At 44.1% G+C, this 19,567-nt stretch overlaps 1 protein-coding gene and 1 pseudogene across 3 annotated transcripts in view; both read left to right on the plus strand.

Moving 5' to 3' along the window:
• The first annotated feature begins 1,519 nt into the window (after positions 1-1,519).
• Positions 1,520-4,898, plus strand: LOC147430049 (uncharacterized; annotated as a pseudogene).
• Positions 4,899-5,399: 501 nt separating this feature from the next.
• The window catches only part of LOC147430050 (uncharacterized), a 50,081-nt gene continuing 35,913 nt past the window's right edge, over positions 5,400-19,567 (plus strand). For 2 of the 3 annotated variants that reach the window (XR_015185834.1, XR_015185833.1), the window contains exon 1: positions 5,433-5,733. Coding sequence is in view for 1 of the 3 variants with exons in the window: in XM_086495433.1 (XP_086351559.1) it covers positions 5,515-5,733 (219 nt within the window). In the remaining 2 variants the exon portion in view is untranslated. Of the gene's footprint in view, positions 5,734-19,567 lie in introns of all 3 variants that reach the window. The other variant, XM_086495433.1, reaches the window with a different exon arrangement.

Below are 19,567 nucleotides of genomic sequence, written 5' to 3' on the forward strand. Positions count from 1 at the left end.
ACTTCTGAAGAGCTGTGTTTCCAAAGTTGAAAACTAAACTTAATCTAAGTACGGCTGATCGTCCAGAAACAGATGGTCAAACCGAAAGAGTTAATCAAGTGCTAGAGGATATGCTATGAGCGTACGTTAGCAAGAAGCAAACCGATTGGGAAGACTACTTACCTATATTGGAATTTGCTTATAATAGTTCAAAGCATGTGACTAAGGAGAAGATACAACAAGCGAAGGATTTTCTCCAAGACCATTTTGACATGCTTCGAGTTGCTAGACAAAATGTTAAGCAAGCTCAAGATCGATGTAAGAAGTACGCAGATGAGCATTGCCGTCTTGCTACTTTCGAAGAAGGAGACAAGGTTTTCCTCAAGGTTCCGAAGCATTCAGAAAGTATGAAGATGGGAAAAGTTGCTAAACTTTCACCACGCTATTGTGGACCATTTACCATTCTCAAACGTAAAGGTCAAGTGGCCTATAAGTTAGCTCTTCCAGAGCACTCACAAGTTTATCCTGTTTTTCATGTTAGCCGTTTATGAAAATAGCTAGGACAGAATGATAATGTCATTGACACAGGTGTGTTAGTTGACCTTATCAAACCGCCAAGCATCCCTCATGAGCCCGAAAAGATTTTGGATTCTCATGAGCTTCGCACCAGACATCATGTCAGAGGACAGGTGTTGGTAAAATGGCTAGATAGACCTGAAGAAGGTTCTACATGGGAGAATGTAAGGACATGGTTCCTACGGGCAAGGCCACCGACTTGATCGGACAGTGTGTACGCCAGGGGGAGGCTATAAGATAGCACGATTGGGTGGAGACTAGCACACACATTACCACCGCCCTTCCAGTTTGCCTAAGGCTGCTTACACATTGGAAGTGGACAATGTGATTTTTTAACGCTTGACCAATAACGTTGCATGCCCTCAACAAAGCACTTACACACCAACTGTTGGACATCACGTGCAGAAGCTGAGTCAACTGTCAATGCATGCCCAACCATTGGACGAATTTGGGCAGCCAACCACAGCTCTCCAAGGATGGATACGCAATGTGAGAACCAATAATTTCCAAGCTCCCCTTTCTCATTTATCACATTCACGGGCTTTTGCAGCCTGCTTGTCATTTGAAAGCTCTGAGAGAGCCTTCGCCTCTCACCATTCTTGGGTCTTCATCATTCGCAGCCATGACAGTCCCAAGTATTTCAACATTTTTTCATTTTATTTGCTCTTGTTTCAGCTTCATAAACTTGAAAAAGGCTATTGTTTTGCTATGTCGGGATTGGTTTAGAGTCGCTTGTCTTGTGCGTAGCCTTGGTTGAGAAGATATTGTTTTCAGCTTCAATGGTTGTTGGTAAGGTTTGCTAAGAATCCTCAATGACCGTCAATAGCTCAACTTTAACAATTATTCATTGCAAGTAAGATGTGATATTAGACATTAAGCTCACCTTGTCTTGTGCGTAGCCTTGGTTGAGAAGATATTGTTTTCAGCTTCAATGATTGTTGGTAAGGTTTGCTAAGAATACTCAATGACCGTCAACATCTCATTTGGAGGATCTCCATTTGGCTTTAGGAAATTTCATCCACCTATACGACCAACGACTCAACACATAGCAAAACGGAGTCCTATTTTGTCTCCTTCATAGGCTAACACATCAACAATAACAATGGAGGGAGATACCAGCAAAGGCATAAATGGGGACGAAGGTAGGCTACTCAAATTTTTGGCCAAGCGAAGGATTATACAGTAACAAGAGAAGTGGGACCAATGATGAACACTACAAGCCATGGAGGGAAAAGAAGAAAGAAGAATCAAGCCAACATGGTTAGTCTAGATGAGGGCAGCAAAGACAAGAAGGGGAGAGAGAACTGGAAGGATGCATGGGTTGTGCAACTAATTCATATTCGCGGCACTATGCATGATGATTTTGGGAAAACTCCCAAATAGGGTGTAGATCTTTGGTCAAAGGTTGTGACATAGCTTGCTTCGCTTTTTCCAAAATGTGACAAAGATGGCCAAGCTTGCAAAAATAAATGGGGACGCGTGTACGATGCGTATATCAGGAAATGATCATAGGATAACCTGTAATTGGTACGATATAGTGGATGAGTATATGCATAGCAGGGTGAATGTAGCCAGTGAGTCTCATGCTTCGGCACTTGGCGACTCCAACAACATTGATATGTAGGATTCAGTGAGTCCCTTGTAGGCACAAACAACAGAGGACGGAGGAGAAGGTGCATCATCAGCTGCAAAAGAAAGAGTCTTAGGTCCTATTCAAGAGAAACGCTAATGAAAGGACAAGAAAATTAAGGACTCCCTTGTTGATATGGAAAATACCGCCAAGATCATGGCAGCTCAACAAAGATAATCAGAAGCACCTTGCAAGGCCGAGCAGGCTAAAAATCTTAAACTTTTGGGATCTCTCAATAATGCATTTGTTGGATTCTTGGATGTATTGAAAAATTTCAAAAAAGATTGATATGATGATGTCTTTGTAGCGTACGGTTTGCGGAGTGACATATTTCAATATTTGATGCTGATGAAAAGTGACATATTTTTTTGGTTTTTCTTCTATATCTTGAGCTTTGTTGTCTCTATTTGTTGTTCTTTTAATTCAAAGAATCATATGTATCAGTGTCTTCTTCTGGTTGAGTTCAAAAATTGATATATACTTCCATTTTAGGCTATGGAGGATGAGCTGGTGGTTCTTGCTTGCTTCTTTGCATTAATTATTGGTGCAATCATAGCTCTAGAGCTTGCAGATTATGACAATGCTGGCATGGTTGACTACATGTACCAAGTTCAGTTTCTTGACACTTTCAATTTCTTGACAGCATGGTTAGCTCCAAAGATGCGCCGCTTTGACACAAATTTTTGCTAGGAAATCCCCATTGACAAAAGAGTCTACGTAGATTTACATCGCTTGGCTTCAAGGGAAAATCTCCAAATTATTCCAGACATGTACTCAATCTTCATAGCCACAACACAAGAGATTGTCATCCAATTTTGCGATGCACTGTCTTCTTTTGGTCTGCATGATCTTTTTGTCAAATGGCCTTTGACTAACAGAATGCAAATCCTCGCCAAGGAGTTTGAGGCAATCCACGGTATTCCTTTCGTGATAAGTGCAGTGGATGGCAGCCATGTGCCAATCATTGCCCCTCGAGTCAATAATGAAGACTAGCTCAACAGAAAGGGCTTCCACTCAATTATATTGCAGATGAAAGTGGTTGAAAATTGTACTGTTTGGGATTACGACAGAGGGTGGGTAGGGTCCATGCATGATTGGAATGTATTTCAACGCAATCAGCTAGGTAAAAAATGTGGAGCAGGTTGCCTGGGAAATTATTGTCTCTTGGGGGATTGTGCGTTCCCATCAAGATTCTGGATGCTTTTACCTTTCAAAGCAACAAAGATGGCTTATCTTCCGAGCGTACTTTTGGAGCGCGCTTTTGGAATGCTCAAAGCTCAATTCAGAATCCAGTTTGAGAATGCATGTGGAGCGTGCTTTTGGAATGCTCAAAGCTCGATTCAGAATCCTTTTAAAGCTCCGTGACATGATTTTGCAAAATGTGCCGAAGATGATCCGCACATGCTTGGTCCTCCATAACATGTGTATTGTTCACGCAGATTCATTTGATGAAGGGTGGATTCGAGAAGCCCAGGGCGAGCTGCAATGGGCACAAGCTCAATTGGATGCCACAAGCTTGGATACAACAATGCATAGCGGATTAAATGACGCTCTAGCAAAAGTCTCTTGCTTGATGGACTCTAACTCTTCACAAGCAATAGAGAGGGCACAAAATGGAGGCAAATGTTTTTACGATGTTGTAGTCAATGGGACACATATATGAGATAACATTGCTAGAGTGATGTTTAAGGAGAGAGAGCCAAGAAATGCTAGTGCGGTTTTGGGAACAATGATTCTGCTGATGAGATTTTTGAGAGCGAGTAGCTTAATTATCTTTTATTATTGGAGAGAATAGCTTCTATGTACTGGAGAGTCGAAGCTTGATCTGTATTGGAGAGTACTTGCTTGATTTTTATATTGTTAATGCAATTCTGTTGCTTAGGATCCCTTGTTAAGTAACAATGGTTATGTTGTAGGTCATCAAGTACAAATCCATGTATTCATGTTTTGCATGGTTATGTATTCACATAAGTACAATTTGCTGTAGAGTCAAAGCTTGATTTTTATGTTGTTAAGGCATGCGAGAAGTACAAATCAACATTTCGATGAGTCAAATGTACAATTTTATTTGGTAGGTCGTGAAGTACAAATCAATGTCTTGTAGGCCTTGCAGTGGTTGTCTTGTTTGTCATGAATGAAAAATCGATATGTCTTGCATGTCTTGCGTGGTTGTCCAGGTCCAATGTAGGATTTTGTGTTGTGCATGATTAAGTCTCTATGGTTTGCTGGTGACTTCATTTGTTCTAGTCTTCAAATAAATTGTTGGTGTTTTGATGTAACAAGTTTTCTTGGCTTCTTCACATACATATGGTTTTCTATAGAAATTGTATTCTTATTTTGCAACTACACTCGTGTCATACTGATGGAGCACACTTAACGCGTGAAATGTCTTACTGGCAGATCCAATAGCTACTTTGTGCTGATGCACGTAAAAACTTGCTGTTGATAGCTAATCTGGCTAATGCGTGAAATACATGCTTGGTTTTGCTATTGTGCATAACAGATTTTTAATTTCAGTGCCCAAACTTGTGTGTGTAACATCAGTATGGGTGGACAAGTTTTTTAAAAGGTGCCTCAATGTTGGGCAGGCTGTGGGCACTCAAGGGCAGTCTGTAACTAGCCTAAGGCTGGGTTCAGACTAAACCGGTGGAAGAAACAAGGTTTCCTAAATGTGCCGCCGCCTAGTGTGAACAGTGTTGAGGAGGAAAAGTGAAAAAGTGAAGGGGGCTGAGAGGGTGGGTTCAGACTAGGCGGTGGAAGAAAAAAGCAAAGGGACGTTCTTCTTGCATGGCAAAATTTAATTGGTTGGAGTTGACGCACTCTTCCGCCGGCCCTCCCCCCCCCTCGGAAGGGTGGGTTCAGACTAGGCGGTGGCAGAAAAAAGCAAAGGGACGTTCTTCCTGCATGGAAAAATTTAATTGGTTGGAGTTGAGGCACTCTTCCGCCGGGCCCTCCATTTTTCTTTCGACCCCCCCCCCCCCCCCCCCCCCCCCCTCGGAAGAGTTGATGGCCTCTCTCAGCCCCCTTCACTTTTTCACTTTTCCTCCCTCCACACTGTTCACACTAGGCGGCGACACATTTAGGAAACCTTGTTTCTTTTGCCGGTTCAGTCTGAACCCAGCCTGAGAGAGGCCATCAACTCTTCCCGGGGGGGGGGGGTCGGAAGAAAAATGGAGGGCCCTGGGGAAGAGTGCCTCAACTCCAACCAATTAAATTTTGCCATGCAGGAAGAACGCCCTTTGCTTTTTTCTTCCGCCGCCTAGTCTGAACCCACCAAATTAATCAGAACACGTAGTTCACTAAGTTTATCTGGCCATTGTTATGAAGCAATGGCGGGCGGTGTTGAGGGCACTCCCACTTCCACTCCCTCAAGCGCAGTGACCTGGGCATGCTGTTCTGCGGGGCAGCTGGTGGGTGCAGGCATACTTTATTCAAGGGGCCACGGTGCTACATCCATGCCCTTCCGCGCTTTCTGCATTGCCTCTTTGCTCATTGGCTCTGGAGCTTGTGCAACATCTGCTGGATTCCATGCTGCAGGTTTCCACGAGGTTAGTCTTACCTCCATACAAAACTCAAGTTTTTTCACAACATATATTCATGTGTACACACACACACACACACACACACACACACACACACACACAGAGAGAGAGAGAGAGAGAGAGAGAGAGAGAGAGAGAGAGAGAGAGAGAGAGAGAGAGAGAGATTCTACGTTGTAGGAACCATCCCAAGAGACCTTCAAGATCTACCCAACGAGCCTTCAACTCAAGACATGTAGAAATAGAAATATTGTTCAACGTTTAGGAAAGACGATGCTCGCCTATGAGACAAACAATACACAATGATGTCCATGTCCTTGTCCATCTAGTATCATGCATGAACTAAAAAAAAAATTCCCGTAAAAGACAACATTGAACAAAGTTAAAAGGATGGGCATATATATCTCTAGTGGGCTCGGCAAAATTTTTGTATAGGGACTCCAAAATGTATCCTCATCGTACCATGCTACAAGTGTACAATATCCTCTTTATGAAAATAAACTACTCCCATCCCGAGGATATGCTAGCCTTAAGTATGAAATACATGGAAGAGGGTGAGACGGTAGTTCTGAAAAGGGTTCCGGTTACCGGTGATGTCTCTCCTCTTGCTGTGCTATGTATTTGGTATAGATCTTAGTTGCCCGTCGGAGAGTCCAAGAGTCCAATGTCGACAACATGGACGAGGCAACTCTAATCTTTGTCAGGCGCATCTATAGCAGTTCTCAAGGTGAAACCTCGAGTAGGCCTCGCCCTCCATGGCAATGGCTCCGACATATCAACTATCCTGACTGCTCTATATCCCTGTCTAACCCATCTTAGTTGGAGATGCTCCTCAATGCCAGCAATAAGACTTGCTTGTCCACCTATAGCAGGAAGAGACCTAGGCCTTAAACCTCATGGTGTGCTTTTCAGCCCAAAGCTTTCCTTGAATAGGCAGTGGTATCTCCCTCTGATCTCATAATATGCCGGCCATCTATATATAAAATGTTCCTTTGTCTTTTGCTCTAGTCTACACAATCTACTAGTCTTGCCCTCTTTGGGTACACCAGCTGCCCAATCTCCACCTCGAGTCTTTGTGAAGATATTCTAAGCTGGACAACGGTGCTCCTTGTAGCATATGACATATATATGTCCATGTATATTGGTAGCTGAATGAGTTTTTTACTCTGTAATCTTCTAGCGGCTCCCAGGCATGATGTCACAAAGTGATGACGTGGCTGTCCGCTCTCCAGGAAAATCAAAAGCCCTAATTTGCTGACATGGCCTGACATTGGTAGCTGTACGGACCCCCGCGAATTGCGGCATGATTTTCGGGCAGCAGGGCGACAGTTTTTGATTTCAGCTTTTGGACTTGCTTTTTCTACGCAAGTCGAGAAAGAGAGAGAGAGAAGCCTCTTTTGCTTTATTTCTATTTAAGCAAGAGAGAGAGTTCTTTTGTTTGCTTTATTCCCTCTCAAGAGAGAGAGATTGTGAAAAGCAGAGAAATCTTTTGCTTTATTTTCAAAGCTTTTAATTTTCAGCTTTTGGGACAGCTTTTGAAGCTTTTGGGGCGCTCTGCTTTTAGCATCCCTTTGTACTCTTTAAATACGTGGGCAGGGCCTCATAACTCAGAGCATCTGGACACAGAGTCTCAGTGTGAGCGCCTATCCGCACTCTTGTACTTTGAACACAGATTAATACAAAAAGAAATACCGAAAGGGGCGCCAGTCTTTGGGGCCAATATCTCTAGGCACGGAACTCCACCGGGCCAATGTCGAATAAATGGGCCAATGTCGAATAAATTGTGAACTGTGAACTGTTTGGAAGTGGTTATTTGGTGCTGTCGCGGTAGATTGTTGACTTGGAGTGTCCAAGTCTGTTACAGTGGTATTAGAGCACGACCGATTTCTCTTCTACGGAAAATCCGATCCAAATTTTTTTTCCGCAGCACCTATGGCTTCAGTGTCACGTGACATCCAACCCTATGTGTCCGTGGACAAGCTACAACATAGCAAGGGTTCAGTCAGTCCAGTCAAGTCTACATTAGCAGTGATCTGGCACTTTTGTGAGTCTATTCGTAGACTCTGCATGCTCAGTCACTTTGTATAGATGCATATCCTCTGGTTGCACATAGCATGATCATCAATATTCCCTTCAGAATCCATCAGATTCAGTCAGGGAATTTTCCAGTGCATTTAGCCTATTTTCCCTATTTTTGGTATTTTCACTTATTAAAAGTAGGTAGGGCAATTTTGCTAAGTTAATATATAAGCAAACCCAAGTTAGCACTTTCTTGCAGAAGAGGCAGCAGGAGCTTCCCGCTCAACAGGCAACTTCTCAGTTGTAACCCCTCAGCACCCCAGCGTTTTGGATCCCCATCCTCGCTGGGCATTCCCAGATCCTTGGCGTTTCCACCTTGCATGATCGCTAGCCTCTCCCAGTCCCTAGCGTTTGTGGATGCTTTTCATCGCCAGCAAAGTCCAGCCATTAGCGTTTTTGTTCTCAGCGTTTTCAGCCCAAAAATGCCAGCAAGCCCCTGCAAACTCTCAGCGTTTTCAGCCAGCGACATCAGCCCTAAAAACGCAGATCTGCAGCAGTAAAAAACGCAGATTTTCAGCAGATAGAAACGCAGCAGATCAGCCCTAAGTGGTTGCAGAAGTTCCCCCAATTTTAGCCCATAAAAACGCAGCCAAAACAGTCATTTTCAGCCACCGAAACAGTCCCGAAATTCAGCAGTTAGAAGACCACAGATTTCAGCCATCAAGTCGTCGTCGTCACCACCGTCGTCGTATCGGCATAGTCCAAGCTGCATCAGTCCATTGCATACGCATTGTACCACTTTGTGCAATCAAAAAGTAGACCACTCTCGCCAACGAGAGTGGGGCCTTCGGAGGAGGGTTTTACGTCTGTGGTGTCGTATCTCTCTTCTTTCTCTATCTCTCAGTCTCATACACTTGCACGCACAGTGTCCATTCACTTTGTTCGTAATCATAGCACTTTCCATTAAGAACGGAAGGCTCTCCCTTCCATAAGAACTAAAAGGAACCTTGAGCACAGTTCGGAGCACTCATCTTGAGCAAAGCGCAAACAATCATTCCGCTGCACCTAACATTGGTATCAGAGCTTCGGCAGTGTTCTGTATCACTCAAGGAAAGAACCACAAGAACCACAAGAATTTTTTTTGCTTATTGAGGTCGCACGAACCCAAGTTCACTTGGGCGTGTCGATTCCTAATCGTGCTTTCTTGAAGAGTGACAGGAATCCCAAGAAAGAAGGGCTTGTGCAGCCTCCCCTTGTCTCTTTTCACTCATTGAGAGCGGACTGTGTACTTAGCGGCCGGCCAATCGATGTGAGGTGGGAAAAAGCAACCTTGGTGTGAGCGCAAGGCCGCCAAGGGGTGCGCCCGCAGAAAGGAGTAGAACTCGGGTGAAGAGAAGATCCTTCTCCAACGCGATTGGCAAGCGAAAGAAAACCTCAAGAACCTCAAGAACCTCAAGACCCTCAAGAACCCAAGAACCCAAGAACCAAGACCCTCAAGAACCCAAGTTCCTCGTGAACTTAAGAACCAAAGATCATAGTGCATGGTTGTCACCCGAAGCGGAATGGATACTTCGCATACAGGTGATGAGCATGAGAGAGGCGACGAAGATTTTTCCCTACAGGAGACTTTTTCGACCCTCCCCCTTCGCCATCTACGCCACGATTTGCACTCACTCCTATGGAGATGATGGTCAAGTCGATGTTGGACATGATGGCACAACAACATGAAACGAATCGAGTTGCATTGGCACAACTCGCAAGCAAAGCAAAACAACAAGAAGCTAGGGACCGTGAACGCGACGAAAGAATTGTAAGACTTGTCGAAGAACAAGCAGTTAAGGATCGTGAACAAGCAGCTAAGGACTGTGAGCAAGTAGCCAAGGACCGCGAGCGCGACGAAAGAAACGCCAGACTTGCTGCACAACAAGAAGACAAGCGCCTTGCTTTCGAACGCGAGCGCGACGCAAGAAAAGAAAGAAAAGAACTAAGGAAGGAGGAAGCGGCAGCACGAGCCGCGGCCTTGGAGGCCGAGCGTGAAGCTCGAAGGGAGCTATGCACTCAAGAATTCCTTGCCCAAGTCCTAGCCTGGAAGACCGAACCACCCAAAGATCGTGGGAGTTCCTCAAGTGGTGCAAGCCACGATACGGATTCCAACCATCCAGTCACAGAGAAGTTGACTTTCAGTAAGTATGACGGTAAGATGGATGCTACGGTTATTCATTCTTTGTTGCATCAATTTAATGCTTATTTTACGACAACTAAGAAAACAGGAAATAACAAAGTTTTGACGGCAGCTATGTACCTTGCCAATGATGCCATCAATTGGTACCAGGCATGGCAAGAGGCACAGCTAGCCGCGCACCTAGAGGAAGCCGACGAACTCACGCCCCTTTCCTTCAATTGGGCTGATTTCCAAGACAAGCTCAAGGCGCGGTTTATGCCACCTCAGTACCTCGTACGATTGAAGGACGATTGGCGCTCTCTTAAGCAAAATGGTATGCCGGTTATGTCTTTTTCTAATCGTGTTTTGCAGCTAGGTACTCAATTACGCAAATCAAATGATGAGCGCAAAGAAGCTTTTCTCTTTGGATTGGACGAGTATATCAAGTACGATGTCGAGGTTCTCGATCCAATCGATCTCAACAAGGCAGTAGCGATTGCTCTCGCACAGGAGATGAAGCACAACAAGGGAAAGCCTAAGGAGAACAAGACTTCCACAAGTACCTCGCAGACTTCTCAGAACCCTCAGAACGGTAAGAATGGTAAGAATGATAACTCTTCTAACGAATCTTCCAACAGTCTCTCATCAAAGAATTCTTCCAATGAATCTAAGGGTAAGGCTAACACAATTGTTAAACCTAAGCTTACTCCAGATGAAAAGGTAGCACAAGGAATTGTAGGAGGATATTTTACGTCGGAAGAGCAAAGCACTTATTCTAAGGAAGGTCGTTGTTTTCATTGTCACATTAAGGGTCACATAAAAAGAACATGTCCTAAGCTTGAATTGGATGAATCTAAAGAACCCACAGCACCCACTACATCTGTCAATGCAATGAATGATAACACGAGTGTGCCCCAAGTTTCTCAGGACCCTCCCATTGATGAATCTCTCATTAAATGTTATGGTCGTACGTCGGGGCACCGTTTTGTCATATTGTTTGACCCAGGTAGTATGCATGATGTGATCAGTTCCTCTCTTGTTGAGAGAGTCCGCCTCGAGGTTAGTCCGAGATCTCCTATCGAGGTCTTTGGCTTTCGTCCTGGTATGGACGCTCTCATCACGGAGGAGTGCTTTGATGTGTTGTTTGCAATTCAACAGACTGCCTTCACTAGAAGATTTGTTGTTTCTCCTCTCTCAGGATTTTGGGCATTCGATGGTTTCGTGAGACTAACGCTCTCATTGATTTTGAGGCTAACACTTTAACTGTCAATGCCAAAAGTGATTCTCCTACTGTCTTTCATGGAGAGGACATTGCTCATTCTCCATCTCTCATTCAAGAGAAGGAGACTCTCTCAGTCTCTTTTTCTCCACATCATGATACACAGGATTTGCATGATTATGAGAAGCATGATGATTTGAATGATAATGATTTGCATGATAGTTTGGATGACAAAGACAAGCATGATGATTTGCATGATCAAGATGTGATTTTTCACAAGCATGATGAGTTGCATAAAGATGATGTGATTGTTCACAAGGATGATGAGTTAGTGAATGCTTTTTCTAGCGAAGCTAACCTCATTGTAGATTCGATCAATCACGAAGAATCGATCTTGGCTTTCGAGTCGAGGTCCATAGATCCTCCACAAGAAGATTCGATAGATCCCGAAGAAGTGATCTTGGCTCTCGAGCTTAGGTCCACAGAACCCTCACAGGAAGTGTTATGTGTTCGCATCATTGATACGCATGCATTGTTCGAGTGTTTCATTCGTGATCGTTTCCTGTATTTTAGTCAGCATCGTTATGTGATCCCTTTTCCTAGGCATGACATATTGCATGTTGAGCACGTTTCTCTCATGGATGAGTACGAATGTATGCGGATTGTTCATGAAAAGCTGAAAAGTTTGTATGTAAGGAAGTCACATTCCATGTCTCTTCCTTGGCATGACACAGTTTCCGAACGAGCACATGAAAGTATGAGCACCAAGCATGGGCATTTCCATTGTGTTTTGCCACAGTTGATTGCTTTAGATCAATAGAGAAAGATTCGATCTCATTGTTTGCATGTGTTTGATGAACGGGTTGTCACTCCGTCTCTATGTTCATCTAAATTGCATACACAGTCTTTAGCAAAGACAAGATTTTTTTCCTTCACTTTACATCGAATGGGTATGTTCATGGTTTTGTGTTGGAGATGGTTTCAGGAATTTTCAGCCATGGAGATTCTTGAAGAAGAAGGAAGCAGATCTCTATACGAAGTTGAAGCATGGAAGGAGCCAGAGAAGACTTTGTGCCGCTTTTGGCGCGGCCCAAAGAAGCAAGCGTTGCAGACCTTTATGAAGTTCAAGTACCGCACGACCCACACAGAAGAGTAGGTCGGCGAAGAGTCCCTTCCAGGATTTCGGATGCTATTGGCGATCTCCCTCGACGCCATACAGTTTGGTACCAGTACCTCACTTTGAAAAGGAGGGGATGTCACGCGACACATCCAACCCTATGTGTTCGTGGACAAGCTACAGCATAGCAAGGGTTAAGTCAGTCCAGTCAAGTCTAGATTAGCAGTGGTCTGGCACTTTTGTGAGTCTATTCGTAGACCGTGCATGCCCAGTCACTTAGTATAGATGCATATCCTCCGGTTGCACACAGCATGATCATCACTATTCCCTTCAGAATCCATCAGATTCAGTCATGGGAATTTTCCAGTGCATTTAGCCTATTTTCCCTATTTTTGGTATTTTCACTTATTATTTTTAAGTGACTTTCCAACAAAAGTAGGTAGGGCAATTTTGCTAAGTTAATATATAAGCAAACCCAAGTTGGCACTTTCTGGCAGAAGAGGTAGCAGGAGCTTCTCACTCAACAGGCAACTTCTCAGCAGTAAACCCTCAGCACCCTTGCGTTTTGGATCCCCATCCTCGCCGGGCATTCCCAGATCCTTGTCGTTTCCACCTTGCATGATCGCTAGCCTCTTCCAATCCCTAGCGTTTGTGGATGCTTTTCATCGCCAGCAAAGTCCAGCCATTAGTGTTTTTGTTCTCAGCGTTTTCAGCCCAAAAACGCCAGCAAGCCCCTGCAAACTCTCAGCGTTTTCAGCCAGCGACATCAGCCCTAAAAACACAGATCTGCAGGAGTAAAAAACGCAGCAGATAGAAACGCAGCAGATCAGCCCTAAGTGGTTGCAGAAGTTCCCCCAATTTTAGCCCATAAAAACGCAGCCAAAACAGTCATTTTCAGCCACCGAAACAGTCCCGAAATTCAGCAGTTAGAAGACCACAGATTTCAGCCATCAAGTCGTCGTCATCACCATCGTCGTCGTCATCGGCATAGTCCAAGTTGCATCAGTCCATTGCATACGCATTGTACCACTTTGTGCAATCAAAAAGTAGACCACTCTCGCCGACGAGAGTGGGGCCTTCGGAGGAGGGTTTTACGTCTCTGGTGTCGTATCTCTCTTCTTTCTCTATCTCTGTGTCTCATACACTTGCACGCACAGTGTCCATTCACTTTGTTCGCGATCATAGTACTTTCCATTAAGAACGGAAGACTCTCCCTTCCATAAGAACTAAAAGGAACCTTGAGCACAGTTTGGAGCACTCATCTTGAGCAAAGCGCAAACAATCATTCCGTTGCACCTAACATTCATGCAAAGATCAGTCAACTCCCTCTGCATCCGGAGATGCAGGAAGGGATCACAACGAAGATTCAGGCAAGGAGTATGGCCCGCCTCGGCCTACTCAGGCGGAGCGTCCAGAGATGGAGCGTTGTCAATTGATCGACGATGCAACAAAAATGATGCTCAATTTTGCGAAGGATCCGAAATTTGCAAAATATATGAGTATGACCTCTTTCCAGGAGGTGCATGCGTAGTGGCAGAAAACCACAACCCCACCCCCAAAACCCGGTCTCAAGAAACCTTTTGCTCACAAGAAGTATTGAGAGAAGGAATTAGAAGAGGTGGTTGATGCACTGGTTTCTCAGATTTTTGATAAATAAAGCTAAAAAGCACGGCAAAAAGCAGAAGAAAGGCATTGACTTCTCGGGTTATTTGGGTCGTCAGACGACATTTCAAAAGGCAAAGAAACAGAAGAAGCGTGCTCGATTTGAAGGAGTACCCAGTTCTTCTTCTTCTTCTTCTGATAGTTCTTCTAGCTCATCTGACTCGAGCGAAGAAGACCGGAAAGGCAAAAAGCAAAGCAAAAAGCAACGCTTCGGAAAAGGCAAGAAAAAGACAAAGAAGTCTAAATCTCGCTCCATGAGTGACAATTCTAGAGAGGACTCGTCTACAGATAGTTCAGACTTTGATGATAGCAGCTTTTATGCAAAGAAGAAGAATTTTTACAAAGCCAACCAATATGACTTTTTGGAAGACAGAATCAAGAAAGTCCGAGAGTTTAAAGAAGGTGGACAGTCAATTAAATTTGACACGTTTTCGGGATATAGAGATGCTTCGAAGGTTTTGTCTTTTGTACAGCAGTTTGACATCGCTTTCGGGGGAGGACGTTACTCAAAACACTCTTAAGATTTGGAGAGCTGCCTCTTACTTTAAGGGGAATGCTCGAACTTAGTGGTCCACGCTTCTATTAAGCAAGACTGTGCCAGTTAAAAGGTTGAAATTCAAGAGGCTTTTTATTTATCCCTTGGTACCACAAGAACAACGCCATGGTTGACTATCGGGCCGAGAATGCGACTTTGACAATTGAAGGGCTCAGAGATTGTACTTGATGAACTTCATTTACTCATTTGTTTTGGGAGAGATCTGAACGATGGATGAAGGTCGAATATGTTTTGACCTGAACAAAAGAACGCCAAGATTTTCTCCACACTCATGTCAATTGCTTTTCAGAGGGCCTGCCAGGCGAGTTACCACCTGCTCGTCCTGAAGATCATACCATTGATCTGATTCCTGGAAGCACACCACCGAACCGGCCACCTCACCGTGTGAGCCGAGTACAAAACGAAGAGATTATGAACCAATTGAAAGACCTCTTGGAAAAGGGTCTTGTCTAGCCTAGTACTTCACCGTATTGCTCTCCAGTGTTGGTTTTGAAGAAAGACGGATCTTGGAGAATGTGCATCGATTATAGAGCTCTCAACAAAATCACCATCAAGAACAGATTTTCGATTCCTAGGATCGATGATATACTCGACAGATTACAGGGATCCTCGTGCCTTAGCAGGATTGATTTGATTTGAAGAGTGGATATCATTAGATCCGAATCGCGTCGGGAGACATCTACAAGACAGCCTATCGGACGACTTATGGGTTATTTGAGTTTTTGGTGATGCCTTTTGGCTTAACCAATGCTCCTGCGACATTTAACCGAATGATGGACATGATTTTTCGAGAGTACAGGCTATTTGTTGGCACTTTCTTTGATGATATCATTGTTTTCTCCAAGAATGAGGCAGAACATAGAGATCATCTGCTTAAGGTCTTTCAGGCACTACGAAATCACAAGTTCGTGATTAATGCAAAGAAAAGTGAATTTTTTCTACGAGAGATAACACTTTTTGGGACACATTGTCTCAGCAACAGGAATGCAGATGGATCCGGCCAAGATAGAGACTATCCGTGATTGGCCCGATTTGAAAAATGTCCATGAAGTTAGAAGCTTCTTGGGACTGTGTTCGTACTACAGGCGGTTCATTCGAAAGTTTGCAGAGGTTGCTTCCCCTATCTTGACACAGAAAGGAGTCTCTTTCTCGTGGGGACCCACAGAGGTGACTGCCTTTCAGACTTTGAAAGAGAAATTGACTACGGGACCAGTTTTGTCTTTGTCGGACTTTGAGAAGTCGTTTGAAGTATATTGTGATACTTGTGGTCGTAGTCTGGATGCGGTCTTAATGCAAGAAGGCCAATGTCATTGCCTATGAGAGCCGATTGTTCTCAAGGCTAGATTTGACATCACAAATTTGTGAGAAAGAGCTTTTGGCGGCTATCAATGCTCTTATTCAGTGGTGACATTACCTACTTGGAGCCGATTTTACGGTTTTCACAGATGATGGGAGTTTACGCTACTTCTTGTCATGGAAGTAGCTATCGGAAAAAGCAGATGCGGTGGGCAAAACTTCTTGGCACGGTTTACTTCCGGATTGTCCATGTACAAGGACATAAGAAATTGGTGGCAAATACTTTGTTCCGAAAGCCGTTGGTTCTGGCTATTTCCGCGATACATCATAGGAACTTCGAGGATATGGTCGGTCAGTATGCCACATAACAGATTTTGCAGATGTATTCAGTTGACTACAGCAAGGGGAGATAGTAGCGGATTATTCCATTCGGGATGGCTACTTGATGAAGAAAACCATGTTGTGCGTTACATAGCCGTTGAGAGAAAAGGTTCTAACCGAATGCCACTGTCTGCCTTTCTCGGGTCATCGCGGCATCGCTACCACCTTGAAAGGGGTAGAGGGATACTTCTTTTGGCCGAGACTCAAGAAGGATGTGGACGAGTTTGTGTGCAATTGCTTGGTATGCCCGAAGGTCAAGTTTGACTAACATAAAGCACAGGGATTGTTACAGCCTTTTACCCATACCCACCCGCCCTGGGAAAGTATTGCAATGGATTTCATCTCACGAGAACACAGCGTGGGAACAATTGTTTATTGCCTAGGTCTTCAGATTACATGACATGCCTGAGACAATTGTCTTCGACAGGGCCCCAGGTTCACGAGTTTGTTTTGGACGGCTATTTGGGAGAATATAGGCACGCGATTGCAGTTCTCGTTCCACCCGCAAACTGACGGGCAATCAGAGATTGCTAATTCAGTGGTACTGGATTTGTTGAAGTCTTCTTGGTTGGATCAGAAGACTACTTGGGAAAGGTTTTCACCTTTGGTGGAATACGCTTACAGAAACACGTTTGACTCTTTGATGGGGAAGATGCCATTTGAGATTTTTGAATTTGCTACGAAGGTTCTACCCTTTCTTAGCGAGAAAGATAAGATTTTTCTTTGAAGCCGACCGGTTCACGAGGACTTGGTCCGGAAGGCTTTGTAGAAGTTTCAGGAAAGACAGAAAAAGGCAGCCGATCGCCATTGTCGCAATTTGAAATTGAAGGAGAAGGATTGGGTGCTCTTACATTATGGGAAGGCACGACCGAGAAAGAAAACAAAAGGGAAAGGAGCGGCTTCTTTGTAAGCTTAGCATGACATAGTGTGGACCTTTCCAGGTTTTCCGAAAAGATAAATGATATCTCCTGGACTGGAGCTGCCAGAATACTTGGAGGATTCACAATGGTTTTTTTTGTGAGTCTCTTGAAGCCTTTTGAAGGCGATGTGCCTGTTGATGAACAACCCGAATTGGACGAAAACGAACAGATACTCGTTCTAGAACAGAAATTGGCACGGAAAGAAAGAAAGAAGGTAAAGCGAACTGACGGTTCTTGGTTAAATTCAAGACCTACTTCGCAATGGACGCAAAGCGAATGGAGGAGGAAGACCTAGCAGATATTCCTCGGAATGTGAATCTTTACCTTGAAGCTTTTTGGTTTAGCATAGTCTATTCCAAATGGAACCAGCTTGGTCGGAGATCTGGTGCAGTGGGTTTGCACAAGAGAGGAGTTACTCCGCTCCTTTGTCAACAGATGCCTCAATTTATGAATACTAGAGTCACTGATGTCTCTTTGAGCTTCAAAAATACTGACAGCTGACAGTATTCTGCTGGATGACTTTATGAAATGGAATTCTGGAATATGAAATTGATTTGTTCTTGACTTGTTTTTAAGTGCAGGAACTGATAGACGAAATGACTACAGCATTTTGGTCTAATTGATCTCGAATAGACATGGTTGCAATAGGGGTTAGTCAATCAGGCATCTATGAGGTCCCGACTGGATCTAGATGCGATTGCTAACTACATTGCAGATAAATCATGGTCTAAGATCCGATTGAATGTTGAATGTCCTGTGATGTCCTTTGATGTCGTGTGATGTGACTGTCGATTGGTACATGTGCTAGATGTGATCCTAGTACGTAGGTACTAACAGTCGGTGTGTGCTAAGACAGTTTATGGCCTTTGTCTGTGTTAGGTGCAGCGGAATGATTGTTTGCGCTTTGCTCAAGATGAGTGCTCCGAACTATGCTCAAGGGTTCCTTTTACTTACGGAAGGAAGAGCCTTCCGTTCCTTTAGTGAGAGGGTGCAACGGACACAAACAAAGTGAATGGACACTGTGCATGCAAGTGTATGAGACTGAGAGATAGAGAGAGAAGAGAGACACGACACCAAAGACGTTGTAAAACCCTCCTCTGAAGGCCCCACTCGTCGGCGAGAGTGGTCTACTTATGATTGCACAAACTGGTACAAACGGTATGCATGAGACTGATGCAAGTCTAGGCTATGCTGACGATGACGACGGGGATGACGAAGTCGACCTAAGGGCTGAAATCTGCAATCCTTCTACTGCTATCCAAAAATGCTATGGGCTGAAATCTGCGACTGAGTCCAAAAACGCTGATTCTGGGATTGTTTTCTGTGGGTCTTTGTCGCTGAAAATCTGCAGGTTTAGGGCTGAAAGCTGAGGTTTCTTAAGGGCTGAATTTGAGGGTCTTTCCGGGCTGAATCTGCTACTCTTTAGGGGCTGAACTTGATGGTCTTTCTACTGCTGAAATCTGCTAACGTTGGGACATGCAAAAACGCCAGGCTGAAGGGATCAAAAACGCTAGATGCTGGCTTCTTCAAAAACGCTAGCTGATGGGATCTTCTTGCTTGGAGGAAATCCACCAAGTTCTTGTTGGATAAGTTGCCTGCTGAGCTTGGCTCCTGTTGCCTCTTCTACCAAATAGTGCTAGCTTTGGTTTGCTTATATATTTTCTTACCCAAATTGCCCTACCTACTTTTGTTGGAAAGTCACTTAAATTAATAAGTGAAAAATGTCAAAAATAGGGTAAATAGGTTAAAATCACTAGAAAATTCCTCTAACTGATTCTGATGGGAATGCTTATGATCATGCTGTGTGCAACGAGAGGATATGCATCTACACTAAGTGACTGGGCATGCACGGTCTACGAATAAACTCACAAAAGTGCCAGATCACTTCTTATCTAGATTGACTGGACTGATTGAACCCTGATCATGCTATAGCTTGTCCACGGACACATAGGGTTGGATGTGTCACGTGATAGTCTGTTTTGCAGGCGTAATCGAGGGCGATTACAATGCTTTTAAGAGGGGGTATGTCACAAAGTGATGACGTGGCTGTCCACCTTGCAGGAAAATCAGAAACCCTAATTTGTCGAAACCCTACCCTAAAAATCAAAACCCTAATTTGCTGAAATCCTAACCCTAAAAATCAAAACCCTAATTTGATGACGTGGCTCGATACGTGGCAGCTGTACGGACCCCCGCGAATTGCGGCGTGATTTTCGGGCAGCAGGGCGACAGGTTTTGATTTCAGCTTTTGGACTTGCTTTTCCTACGCAAGTTGAGAAAGAGAGAGAGAGAAGCCTCTTTGCTTTATTTCTATTTAAGCCAGAGAGAGATCGTTTGTTTACTTAATTTGCTCTCAAGAGAGAGAGATTGTGAAAAGCAGAGAAAGCTTTTGCTTTATTTTCAAAGCTTTTAATTTTCAGCTTTTGGGACAGCTTTTGAAGCTTTTGGGGGCTCTGCTTTCAGCATCCCTTTGTACTCTTTAAATACATGGGCAGGGCCTCATTACTCAGAG

This window comes from Adiantum capillus-veneris, chromosome 22 (assembly GCF_014529385.1).
Source record: "Adiantum capillus-veneris isolate H3 chromosome 22, ASM1452938v2, whole genome shotgun sequence".
Taxonomy (NCBI): Eukaryota; Viridiplantae; Streptophyta; class Polypodiopsida; order Polypodiales; family Pteridaceae; genus Adiantum; species Adiantum capillus-veneris.